Here is a 14,404-nt window from a genome sequence, read left to right as displayed (position 1 = left end):
TCAACACAAGGTCAGTAACCTATCAGCCAAGTGAGCTGCACATAAACAATATAAAATATGGACAACCCACCTAATTACTGAGTTTGAGTGTTTAAGGCATACCCATTGCTAACAGGTATATAGAATACGTTTTATAAATAATAGTTTGATGAGTATGGTGTGGAAGAAGCACATGTGGCCCACAAAGAGATGTTACATTAATCCTGTTGAACTGCTTTAGGATAAATTGTAAAAAAAAAGCCTTTCCAGAAATAGGATGTCCAACAAGCTTATGATTAGATATCCACATGCTTTGCCATTTATTGTATGTTTACAATGTGTAGGAGTGTGTAAGAATATGTAAGAGTGAAACAATATGTAAAAGTCAGAAGTTCATAAGCACCAAAATGTCTGTGTAATTTACCTGTTGAGAAGTAAATAAAGTTTGTGAAAAACATGTTAAAATATTTACCACATATTTACAGTAAAATCGTGTGCATTAACATGTTTGGTTTTTAAAACTTTGTTTAAGAAATGGCAACTAGTAGAACAGTAAAATAGTAGTGTCATTTAAAAATGCTATGAAATACAATTTTAAATGTAATATTAATAAAAATAAATTAGTTAAGCAAAAACAGTTATAAAATTTGCATTGTCTGTGCTATCTTCTTGTTTTTTTTTCTGATGATGTGATGCCATTGCATGTTTGCAAACACACACACATAAACATGTATATAAATATTTATATTTTTGTGTATTTATTGCACTAGCCAAGGTATTAGGTATTTTAAAATCTCACCTACCACACAGATTACCTTTGTTTGCATACAAATACTGATAGCAGTTCATCTGTACATATTGTAACCCCTTCACCCTATTTTCATTAAAAATTAATCATTACTATCATGTCAGTGTGGGGTCCCATGACTGATAAATAGGATACAAGGGGGTGACAACTGTACAAACAGGATACAGTTGTTCAAAGCAATAGATGGACTACAGTAGGTATTTGTATAACCCCAAGTTATACAAATTCATCCCCTAAGTCTATCTGTATGGCAGGTGTAGCTCATAAAATAATCAATAAATGTACATACTAGGTGTTCGTAATGAAGTGTGTGGTGAGTGTAATATATATATAACAATAACCCTGACTCTTTCAGATTCTTTCAGACTCAATGTAAAATTTTCAATGTAACAAAAAAATGCAGCAGAGTTCTGTAGAGTAGACAATGTTTGTTCAAAAACATTTTACATGACTTTGTTTGCTTCTCAACATGCTCAGTATGCTAAAATAAGTACTTTTTAACAGGGCGTTTGTTTTACTTGGCTACTTTTAAGAGAAATCCAGTAGGATGCAATGCCTATTGGGCACTCTTGCTTTTTCTTATTGTTTATTGTTCTTACTATCTTATTGTTTTTAAAAACTGTATTTGCAGATCACTAGTCAGGTGTTACAAACCCTTGTTCTACAAGAGGAATTCAAAATAAATTACTATCTTAATTCCAAAAAAAAGTTTGGAAAGTAAATGCAAATAAAAACAGGAAGCAGTGATTTTGTAAATATATGATCCTTTCAAACTTGATATCTTCAACACATTTAAAAAAAAAGTTGGGACGGGGCAATATAAAACTCTGAAGTTTGTTGAATGATGAAAAACAAATGTTCTGGAACTTAAAATATGCTTTTCATGATTGGGTATAACGATAAGATGGATTAAAATTTGCCCCTTTGAAAAGAACTGTGCAAGCAAACATTCCTAATGTTTAAGCACCAAACACCTCAAGAGCTTCTTCGAAAAGTTGGTCCATAGTCTGAATGAGGTCACTATACACTAGCTAGACTCCACCTACTTCAAAACACAGACAATATAACACAGTATGTTTGTGTTCATATTGAAGTCTTGCAATGTTCATTTTAGTTTTGACAAGTAAGTTGTCTTTTATGGTACACAGAGTTCAAGGTTCAGAGCCAGGCTTCTCACTGCAGAAATGTACAGTGTATACCTTCCTGTATGTGTAAAATAAAACCTGAAACTCGATTGCCACAAATATATCTATTCACAGTTATTACTAAAAGTAAATTATTAAAAGATTAATATAACCAACCAAAAAGGGTGAGGCTGAAAAGCAATATTAAATGCAATATTGGCCTTTGACCTATCAGACAGCATTGAAGCTTGCTATATCTAATGAGAATGGGAAAAATACACATGTATAACTACAACTGTAGTCATCTTCTGTTACCAAATGATCACAAAACGGAGTTATAAGAAAGGTTGATTTTTTGGAATGTGTTAATCATTAAACTTAAAATGTATGTGTGTGTATATACATACATACTGTACATACATACCAAAATAATGAAGTCAGTAAGTTAATTAATAAATAAGCTGTCTTGGTGCTGCTTTGAGTTGAACACGGGTTACAGGATACGGGTTTCACTCTTTTTAAAGGTCTGTACTTCAGGCATAATGTAACACCACAACATTTGACTAAGAGTTCATACACTTAGGCTACATCATGATAAATATCAAATCAAATATTAGTAAATGGCCTAAATAAAAAACAAGTTTTGATACTGCTATACCACTACCAAGTGACAACTTTTAAAACAATTCAAAGTGTTAGCTGCTTTTGTTACCCCTGAATCCAGTTTTAGAAGAAGAGTAAGGTTTATGCATGATTAAAATTAAAACTAACATTATAATAATTTAAAGGAAGGAAAATGTGAACTTGCAGTAGGGTAAGGGACAGGGGGTAGCTTTCTATGGTAAGTTAGTTAGGTCCTGTACTGTAGTGCAGGTGATCTATCCAGGTTAAAAAGAAAAAGAAGAGAAGAAGCTGCACTGTGTTCCAATGATTTTAACAAGTGGCTACACAAAGGGAGAAAATTATAGTAATGTAACACACTCATCATGTCAGCAAAAACGATGTAGTTAAATGTGACTTACTTACAAACTATGAAGTATAATATCATTTTAACTAAGTGTTTATTTAAATTGAAAGCCTATTTATTTAATTCCTCAGTCCTTCAATCATCTAGCCAACTTCTTTAGTGTAGAAATACCCCCAAAAGGGAAATTGTAAAGGAAAGTCAAAAACAGCATGTTAAAAACAATGTTGGAACACAACTCTGTCTTTCTTTAGAGAGGATTATCTGCCATCATTTGTTTAAGAATTTCTATGAGGTGTTCAAGGCCATACAAGTAGCCGTCTTCACGGTTACCCTCCACCCAGGGGGTGCGGTGATTTAGCACCTGGCCCTCAGGCAGTGGCGTGGTTTTTCCAAAGTCTATCATCCACACTTTCGACACCTGACGCTTGTCATGGACAAAGAGGAGAGAGCTGCCAATCACCTGAACACAAACAAATGGAAAAGGATATAAATTCTAAATAAGTGTACAAGCCACATGTATTAATTCCAAGTTATTAAACATCCTGTACACTTTTGCTTATGTTTTGAATGCAAACCAAAGTTGCATCTTTTACAGTGGTAATTATTTAGTTTTAAATCAAGATTATTAATAAGATTGTATCTACTGCAGAAATAGGAAACATAGTACCTAAAGGTATTATGGTGATGTGTGTATAATGTAATGTACAAAAAGTCTCTGTAAACAAAAGGTCTCAGAAGCTTCTTGACAAACCCATGTCTTTATGTTGCATAAAATCTTCTCAGCTAATGGCAATATTTATCAGGTTTATTAGCTACACTAATATCTAGAAACGTATACATATTTGTTTATGTTTAAAAATAAATATATTAAAGCTTTATTCAAGTACGCTTTTCATTTGATCTATAAAATATTGCACATTACTTTATATCAAAAGAGAAATCTCAAAGCAAAAAAAACATTTAAAAAGTATTCAAACCACTTGTAATTCTAAATCTTGCTTTAATCTTACACAACAAATAACAATGGCAACTCACTCATTTTGTTCATAATCAAATCACTTTCAGATCGTAAAGAAGCACAGATCTAAAAATGAATTAATGAGTTTTTCAAAGACAATAAACGAACATTAGAGCTCTGTTAAAACCATTGTGAGGAGAAAATAAAATATGAAAGTACAACCACACTCTCTAGGTCTTGGCTCCTCAATAATTTGTATCCAGAGGGGCAGACAAAGGAATGGCTAATTCTGTCACAGTCCCTATCTTTATTGTAACCACATTGAATAGCTGTGTTGAGAAAAGGGCTGGATAATTAACATTTTTTCAAGTAAGAAGAGAATTGACAATCAGTTTAAAAGTTTAAAATAAGGGTTTTTTTTACCTCGTGTGTCTGGAAAAACGGTGATTTTTCCAAAGTTTCCTTGATCTCTTTTAGTCGTTTAAGATAGAGAGCCTGCCCAAATATAAAGAGTGATTAATCGATATTATTAAATACATGTGGGTATACATATTGCAGATGTGGGTGATATAGTAAAGATATATTGTAATACTTAAAGGTATTTTCACAATGCATGATATGTATCACAACTTAGATTATAGAACTAGATTACACAATTTAGATTAAAGGAGGTTTCAAATATAAAGTCTTGTAAGCAGGCAGTGATCAAATATTTTCACTACATTAAGTGTAAATTACACAAAAACATGAAAAAGAAAAAGGTTAATTGACAAGGTTAATTGACACATTAAAGGTTGAGTCAATTAAAAAACATATTTTAGTACTTAGGCATGGATTTTGATAATGATGAATGAAACGGGATATAATTAATAAGACATCTTCGATTTAAGATCTTACACAGATTTTACTTGATAACAGGTTGCACAGACTTTGCGGCTATAAACAGATATCCTTGCAGAGTTCTGGAGACTTAAATTCCATTTTGCTGAGGATATATACTTGAAAATTGTGTTGTATACAAACTGGTATAATGATTGGCAGGGAAACAATTATTTAAAGATTTAAGTAGGCACAACTTTTCAGGAATGACATGCAGACACGAGTACGGTGGTAGCATATGAAAAATTATCATACAAACTAATTGGAAGACATTTTACATGGTAATTCTCTGCTCTTATTCTTTTTTTTGTAAGCTAATGTGTACCCTGTTTAGTTAGTTAATAAGCCAGGATTTGGGTGCTAAGCTGACATGGTGGAGTGGGGAATAAGAGATTAAGGGAGGGTAAGTTTAAATATTCACGTTTCGTGTGTAAATGTAAGTGCCGTAAACTGTAAAATAAGGCATTGTATGTAATATTTTATTAAACAATTTATGTCTTTATGGTAAAAAAGACAAGGAACTACCCAGCTTAACAAAACTCCTCAGGTAGGTAATGAGTTCACTCTAAGTTACTTGGCCCCTGGTTACAGAAGTTCCACAGTGGTGTAAGCATACCAGGGACACACACATACCACAACATTCTTGTTTCCTTTGACCAAGTCTTGGAAGGCATCCGTCACTTGCTCACGAGTCCTGGTCTTTTTGAAGTCTCTGTATACTGTCCCGTCTTCTTTCTGCAAGTATGAATGGTATGAATGTTGTGGCGTTAGTAAAACAAAGCTACATCAAAATATGCACAAAGCTAAAAAAAAGAAAAAAAAAGAAAAAGGCTTTCACTGTCCATAATCTGTGGTCAAACTAGCACTCAAGTATGGGTGACAAAAAGATAAAATAAGGACACCGAGTTCAGCTCAAGAGACTTAACAACAGCTGTCTGTTATCCAAATTCACAGTTACAAGGAAACCTCCAATACCATGGCAACTAAGAGATAAAGCACAAGAAAAAAAGCAAAAAGTAAGCCTGTGCCTTTTATGGATTTTTGCTACTGGATATTCTTAAAGAAGGCCTACAGTCATTTCTCATCATACTCCACATCAGAAGATCTTAATCAAGAAATATTTTGGAAAACTGCAGACCAAATATTGTAGCCCTTTTTAGGCAAAGGCTTATTAGCTATGTTTTAGGCTGTATTCTAAAAGGGTTTACCTGAGTTTGCATAGCAACTGTCACTAGTGAAAAGACTAGATTTCCAAAATGGCTGTTTTGTCATGAGAGCTACTGCCTGTCACTAACTGATGTTACTTTCAATTGAGGTGCCACTACCAGCCTCAATGAATGACGGAAACGTTCAGTAAAACCATACTCAAAAAAGGCAATCCTGCATTTACCCTAGTCAAGCACATTATGAATTATACATGATCAACAAAGTAATTTACTCTCATTAGATTTTTTTTAGCTATCATCTTAGTCTTACCTACAGGATTTTCAAATAAAATGATTTAATAATAGGGATGTGTCATGTTTTTACCTTGGGTACTCAGGTTTTCACAAAACATTGAATTGGTGCCCTATCTAAGTTGTAATCCTGTTACACACCAATGCTGATCTGGATAAAGCAGTAACCAAGTGTAAATAAAGAATCACCTTGATGCCCTCAATACGAAAGCCTAGTGTGGCAGTAGAGCTAATGGTCTCTCTCCACTGCATGTAGCGGGGTTTAGTAACTGCTTTCTGCTCATGTTCCTCTGGTGTGGGAGCATCTGGGTCAACTTCAATCATCTTTTGGTACATATCATTCCTTAGAGTAGGCTTTTTTCTTGCTTTCGTTAGCTCTTCTTCCAAATATGTCCTGCAGAGCACAGAAAGATGTTAGGCTCCTTAGCCAGCAGTGAATTTGAATTGCATATTGCCTAAGCAAATGTGGTTTCAACACAATTGATTTAAAGCGATAACAACTAAACATTCACAAAAAGCATTACCTTGGGCCCACTTCGAAATAACTACAATAATTTTATACTGTGTACATTTAAAGTAACACATTTTGTTACAACGCCAAATAACTAAGAAGTGTGTGTTAGCACAATGATGGTTCTTTTATGGATCTTTTTGAAACCAACCTCACACCCATCTTGCAGTCCATAACACAAGGCATGTCAAAGTCAGCTAGCAGGTCTTCCATTTGGTTGTATTTCTCACCATCCTTCTCCACATCACCATGGTAGGCCGGCACATATGGCTTCAGCACATCATTCATCAGCCGGATAAGGCAGCGCTGCTCACATTCACAGTGTTTTTTCAGTATAAGACCTTTGGCCCCTGCCTTGAAATTGCCTGAAAGATGCAAAAAAATGCAAAACACTGTTTTTATTCAATTTTATTTTTTATCCAGGTCATGGTCATGGTGGTCATGGTAATTATTAACGTTGCACTCAAAAAACAAGCACAAAATTACAAATTTAATGAAAAAAGCTATGCACCGTTTCAGCTATACAAGTACTGCTGTAGACACAAGAAACAATTTAATGAAATTTCAAATGTCAAAAATCTATATAAAAAAAAACATGTGTAAAATGTTTTATTAATGTGTTTACTATGACCCACCTGCATGGCCAGCTAGCTGGATCCAAGGATACTTCTTTTTGAAGGACATTAAAAAAGGTGACCACTGCACCATGTTCTTGATCTTCTTCCATGATTTATGCTGTTCAATCAAAAATTAAAAAATAAAAACATGACAAGTAGGAAAGGGTAGTGAGGAAAAAACATTGTAGTCACATATAAGATGATTAAATGAATACATGATATACCAGAAAGGAAACATGAGTAAAAACACAGAAGCACTGATTAATCTACCCAAGATTAACTAGTCAAGAAACAAAAACATCTAAAGAACTTCAGATGTCTGTAGCCTCAGCCAGGGTAAGTATTTATATTTATGACATCACAATATGAAAAAGAAAACAATAGAATTCCTGCAGTTGTAGCAAGAGGGGACACCAACCAAAAGAAACAGTAGTTTTCATGTGATACACTTAGTTCACTTTAGTTTAACTAAACAAAATTATGTTTCACACAGCATGCTGTGTTTTACTCAAATTTACTCATACTCATACTTTGTATAATATTATTTTACTTTGTACAATTACTTTGTGACTAATATGTAACCTCAAGGGGATTGCATTAGTTACAAGCACAGTAACAATAACTGCAAGGTTAATATAATATTGTATCTTTAAAAGCTTAAAAAATGTTAAATTCTGCCAGCTAGCTACTCCCTAACAAAACAGTATTACTGAAAAGTTGATTTAAATAAAATGAGGAATTGAGGTACATAGAAGATATTACCATATAATTCAATTTTAACATTAAAACACAAAACATTAAAGGTCTACTGGTCTGCATCAAGACCCTCCCTCCTATATAAGATGGCATCACTAGGAATTTTCCCTGGCTCTTTTATAAGAAAAAACCCCCCATAAAACTAAATGCAAAAAAAAAAAAAAAAAAAGTATATGATATAGAAACCAACTGTGTTTTTATTAAAACACAATCGTCTCTTGTGTCTCCACTATCAAAGTATAATAATTTTAAAACAATTATTTAAAATGGAGATATTAGTAGTACAAAAATACAAGACCAATAATTATAGATACTTTCTTTTTCAGATGAACAGTCTTAGTCAAATTTATTGATAATAAAACTGGACAAAGAGACTCAATAACACAGATAAAGATTACGGACATCCCTAAAACATTTTAAATAGTGTTAAATTCTAGTTGTGATGGCCTACGCTTGCTAAAAAACATGACTTAAGCAACTGATCTTAAGCAACTAATTGCTAACAAATGATAATATTTTATATAGTAGGTAAATGTAGAACTTTAAAGAAAAAAAAAAAAGAAACTGTATCTGTAGCAGAAAAATACATGAGCTTTTAGATTTACATTGAACAAGCTTATGTTTAAATGAGTTTTACACCGGACAAAAAATGTCACAATAGTGAGATCAGTTTTAATTGTTATTACATTCAAGACCAATTTATAAAACAAAACCACCGCTTGTTTATTAATACTAAGACAACCCCACCAGGTTATACCACCGTGTCACTAAACGATCACCTTCAGGCCACTTGTTCACTAATGACCAGTACAATTAACATTAAAAACACAAAAGTGAAATAATTGACAATCATTATTTGTATCAGGCAAAGATGGCAATGCATCACACCTGAGTTAGGCAGCAATAAAGGTCAGTGTTTTTATTACCTGAATGTCTCTGGCGATCAGAATAATTGTTGTTGCAAGAAAATTTAACGCAGGAAGAAGAAGACTCCAGATGTGTGAGGCAAACGACATGTTGCCCACAATAGGGTGCCAATCCACTGTGCCGCATGGAAGAGAAATATCGGCAAAACTTGAGGGAAAAGGAAGGCAGGGCAGAGGCCCTCTCATTTGTTTCTTTGCACAACAGCATTTAAAAAAACAACCAGGCCATGCAAATGAGTCAATGTGGCACGTACTTGGGACAGGGCCATATGGAAACCCTCTCAGACATCAACTGAAGAGCTCACCATGCAAATCTAAGAGTTCTTCAAACAAAATCATAAGGGTATAGGTGGCTATAAAGTCAAAAACAAGTTGAATTTATATCCCCATGCATTAGACTGCACACATTTACAAACATATAGACTACATACAGTGTATCACAAAAGTGAGTACACCCCTCACATTTCTGCAAATATTTTATTATATCTTTTCATGGGACAACACTATAGAAATAAAACTTGGATATAACTTAGAGTAGTCAGTGTACAACTTGTATAGCAGTGTAGATTTACTGTCTTCTGAAAATAACTCAACACACAGCCATTAATGTCTAAATAGCTGCAACATAAGTGAGTACACCCCACAGTGAACATGTCCAAATTGTGCCCAAAGTGTCAATATTTTGTGTGACCACCATTATTATCCAGCACTGCCTTAACCCTCCTGGGCATGGAATTCACCAGAGCTGCACAGGTTGCTACTGGAATCCTCTTCCACTCCTCCATGATGACATCACGGAGCTGGTGGATGTTAGACACCTTGAACTCCTCCACCTTCCACTTGAGAATGCGCCACAGGTGCTCAATTGGGTTTAGTCCATCACCTTTACCTTCAGCTTCCTCAGCAAGGCAGTTGTCATCTTGGAGGTTGTGTTTAAGGTCGTTATCCTGTTGGAAAACTGCCATGAGGCCCAGTTTTCGAAGGGAGGGGATCATGCTCTGTTTCAGAATGTCACAGTACATGTTGGAATTCATGTTTCCCTCAATGAACTGCAGCTCCCCAGTGCCTGCAGCACTCATGCAGCCCAAGACCATGATGCTACCACCACCATGCTTGACTGTAGGCAAGATACAGTTGTCTTGGTACTTCTCACCAGGGCGCCGCCACACATGCTGGACACCATCTGAGCCAAACAAGTTTATCTTGGTCTCGTCTGACCACAGGGCATTCCAGTAATCCATGTTCCTGGACTGCTTGTCTTCAGCAAACTGTTTGCTGGCTTTCTTGTGCGTCAGCTTCCTTCTGGGATGACGACCATGCAGACCGAGTTGATGCAGTGTGCGGCGTATGGTCTGAGCACTGACAGGCTGACCTCCCACGTCTTCAACCTCTGCAGCAATGCTGGCAGCACTCATGTGTCTATTTTTTAAAGCCAACCTCTGGATATGACGCCGAACACGTGGACTCGACTTCTTCGGTCGACCCTGGCGAAGCCTGTTCCGAGTGAAACCTGTCCTGGAAAACCGCTGTATGACCTTGGCCACCATGCTGTAGCTCAGTTTCAGGGTGTTAGCAATCTTCTTATAGCCCAGGCCATCTTTGTGGAGAGCAACAATTCTATTTCTCACATCCTCAGAGAGTTCTTTGCAATGAGGTGCCATGTTGAATATCCAGTGGCCAGTATGAGAGAATTGTACCCAAAACACCAAATTTAACAGCCCTGCTCCCCATTTACACCTGGGACCTTGACACATGACACCAGGGAGGGACAACGACACATTTGGGCACAATTTGGACATGTTCACTGTGGGGTGTACTCACTTATGTTGCCAGCTATTTAGACATTAATGGCTGTGTGTTGAGTTATTTTCAGAAGACAGTAAATCTACACTGCTATACAAGCTATACACTGACTACTCTAAGTTATATCCAAGTTTCATGTCTATAGTGTTGTCCCATGAAAAGATATAATAAAATATTTGCAGAAATGTGAGGGGTGTACTCACTTTTGTGATACACTGTATTTATATACATAGACTAATTTATGAAAGATTATCTACTTGCTTTACAGTCACATAATAATTTTGTGATACAATAATTAATATATATAACTGGTAGCGGACCGAAACTGCCTAAGGTTTAATACTAAACAAGTTGTTGTTTACTTCAGACAGAAGTAAATGCAACTAATTTATTATAATGTCCACTGTGTGCATGCACAAATATACTTGTTTGACTTTAGTGAAATAAAAAGTGTATTGTTTATTTTAATATTAAAAGTAATCTCAGGCGCTCTGGTGGCACAGAAGTAAAACACGCTAGCACACCAGAGCTGACATCATAAGTTTGAATCTCAGCTCTGCTACAGGCAGGCTGAGCGCCTACACAGACAACGATTGGCTCGTCTGTCAGAGTTGGATGCCAGAGAGAATTTTCATAACTAATGCAATTACGACCTCTGCTGGCTGATCGATGGTTCCTGTATCAGAGGCGAGGGATGAAGGGGATCAGTGCAGGACTCTCCGTGCGCAATACTGAGCCCCATATGAACTTGTCTCATGCAGGTGAAAAGATGCAGTCAGCTACAGCACACGTGTCGACAAGGAGGGGGCATGTGTTAGTCCCGACTCTCCTCGGTCAGGAGTGGCAGTAAAGAGAAAGCAAAATGCAATAGGGTAATTGGACATGACAAGATTGGGAGAAAACTGGGAAAATGCAAAAAAGGTTACTAAATCAAATTGACCTTGCTTATAAGTGTTTTAACCTCTTGAGACCCGAGCTTTGATTTTTTCAATGCATTTTTTCTATTCCTTTTGTTTTTAACCTTATTAGTTGGGTAGCACTGTCGCACACTGTCAGAGCAAGAAGGTCCTGGGTTTGATCCACAGATGGGGCGGTCCGGGTCCTTTCTCTGTGGAGTTTGCATGCTGTCGTGTGGGTTTCCCCCAGGTGCTCTGGTTTCCTCCCACAGTCCAAAGACATGAAAGTGAGGTGAATTGGAGACACTGAATTGTCCATGACTGTGTTTGATATAACCTGAATCTTGTGTAATGAGTAACTACCGTTTCTGTCATGAATGTAACCAAAGTGTAAAACATAATGTTAAAATCTTAATAAAGAAACAAACAAACTTTTTTAGTTCACTAAATGGCAGACAAAGGTGTCCACTAATGGGGACAATCGGTCTAAGTTAGCAGGTCAAGGAATAAGGCATAACAAAGCCAAAATGTAATGTCCTCATATGTGACCGCAGGGTCTCAAGAGGTTAAAAACCAGACCTGAGGCTTGTAAAAGTATTCATATATAAGAAGCCTCAGGATAAAATGAAAACTAAAGGTAAGCAACCACCCCTCTATTTATATGTGCAAGAATAATCTTAACACCACAAATATGATGCCAGACTGTGCAGTGGAAGAAACACAAAGTTAGAATACAGCAAAGTTCATCCTACTGTAATCAATCAGTAAGCTCAACCATAAATGAAAAGATGAACAAAGGTTTGGTATCCATGCCCTGAAGATGTCAATATATTTTTTTTTATAATACAAAGGGTACATGTCTCAATAGACATTTCTTTTTAATGGTCAGTTACTTAATTTGTCTTTATTCTAATGGGATTGCTATCAAAAACTTTAGGCCTGTTTAATTGAAAAACAGAACAGGCAGTGTGGTATCACTGGGTCATGCCAATGTTCTGATAAAGACAAAGTAAAAGACATCAAACATGAGAAAAGGGATGCCACTTTTTTGTATTGGTAGATTTAACTGAGAGTTGTTGAGAGAGGAAATGGCCCTTTAAGAGAAACCCTTCAGCAAAGGGAGCAAAGTGTTAATTTTAGATCTGCAAACAAATAAAATAACATAAAAAATACAGAGATCCTTGCTGAGACAGGCTAACCACAATAAATGACAATTTCTGTCAATTCTGTCTTATTACATTATAACTCAAAAAGAAAAAAAACACTTTTTCAATTATTTTTTATTTATCAGGACCTAAATAACAATTGTGATGCTTTTGCCAATATAATCAGCTATTGTTCTATAAACAAATAAACTGAGATTTTAATTTAGTAATTTTTCCCAAAAGTAAACCAACTATTCATAAACCAGGTAGGAAAAAGCTCCGTCAGCGACCTCAGAGAAACAATTATTGCCACTCAAGGGTTATAAGGCAATCTCCAAACAAAAATCCACCATTTTAAAGTGACAAGGATTGTTTACAAATGTAAAGGCTTCAAGACCACTTCCAATCATTCCTTGAGTGGCCATCCTGGCATATCAGACCATTTAATGCTCAGTGACTTAAAAAAGGCATATGAGCTACAGGCCTATATAAGCACTTTATTAGCACAATTAGGTGTTTGAATAGCCAAATCTAAGTCCAAACTGTAACCCCCTTAAAATGCTCTGGTGGGATCTTAAGAGAGCTTGTGCATGAACGAATGTCCTCAAACTTTAATGAACTAAAGCAGTGTTAAAAAGTGTTGCTAAACATATTTTCTTCAAACGATGTGAGAGACTGATCTTATAGATAATATTTACTTTAAGCTAATTGTTGCTGAAGGTGGTTCTACATGTTACTAAATGGCTGTACTTATTTTACTCACCTATTTTCTGAATTCTGATGCATATTAAAATTTGTTGATTTTTTTTAAATTTCGTTTATAAAAGTTTATGCCCTATTCAATAAAAACACAATTTTTTTTTCTCACGACTGTCCTTTAAAGATACATCTATGTCATGATAGTCTTGGAATAATAATTTTTGTAACTGTTATTTGATTTGAATGATTTCAAAACATTCTTTTTTTACTTTAAACATTAAGTGGCATTTGTGTAGAATTATGTTTTGCTTAGTGATCTACAGTATAAGCATTCAGTGTGACAAGTATTTTTGGGTTGACACTCCTAATTAATACTTGGAACACCGCCAAGTATAATTCCCACTGAATTCCTTGCATGGTATTCAATCATAACTGTATGTCGCTTTGGATAGAAGTGTCTGCTAAATGCAGTAAATGCAAACCCCACATACAAAACATGTTAAAAACAAATTAATTATGAAATGAATGCAAGAAATAGATTTAGATTATCCTTCACCGTATATTCATATATAATATATTCTTCACTATTCATCATATTCTCACTCACTCCCTTACTTTCTTAACCACTTATCCAATTAGGGTCGCGTGGGGGTGCTGGAGCCTATCCCAGCTTTTCAATGGGCGCAAGGCACACAGTAACACCATGGATGGGGCGCCAGTCCATTGCAGAGCAGACACACATACACACACACATACACACACCTATTCACCTACAGGGCAATTCAATGTCTTCAATTAACCTGACTAACCTGACCCGGAGGAAACCTATGAAGACACAGGGAGAACATGCAAACTCCGCACAGAAAGGACCCAGACCAC

The 14,404-nt window shown here is 35.7% G+C and overlaps 1 protein-coding gene across 1 annotated transcript in view; it reads right to left on the bottom strand.

Moving 5' to 3' along the window:
* Positions 1-3,090: 3,090 nt before the first annotated feature.
* The window catches only part of itpkb (inositol-trisphosphate 3-kinase B), a 29,021-nt gene continuing 17,707 nt past the window's right edge, over positions 3,091-14,404 (bottom strand). The window contains exons 3-8 of the mRNA XM_063001194.1: positions 7,319-7,418; positions 6,835-7,048; positions 6,362-6,566; positions 5,349-5,450; positions 4,260-4,331; positions 3,091-3,338 (exon numbers count right to left, since the gene is read on the bottom strand). Coding sequence (XP_062857264.1) covers positions 3,126-3,338; positions 4,260-4,331; positions 5,349-5,450; positions 6,362-6,566; positions 6,835-7,048; positions 7,319-7,418 — 906 coding nt within the window. The 3' untranslated portion in view covers positions 3,091-3,125. The remainder of the gene's footprint in view (positions 3,339-4,259; positions 4,332-5,348; positions 5,451-6,361; positions 6,567-6,834; positions 7,049-7,318; positions 7,419-14,404) is intronic.

Source organism: Trichomycterus rosablanca, chromosome 9, assembly GCF_030014385.1.
Source record: "Trichomycterus rosablanca isolate fTriRos1 chromosome 9, fTriRos1.hap1, whole genome shotgun sequence".
NCBI classification, from domain to species: Eukaryota; Metazoa; Chordata; class Actinopteri; order Siluriformes; family Trichomycteridae; genus Trichomycterus; species Trichomycterus rosablanca.
The sequence above is the reverse complement of the archived record's forward strand: the minus strand, read 5'-3'. Positions and strand labels throughout refer to the sequence as shown.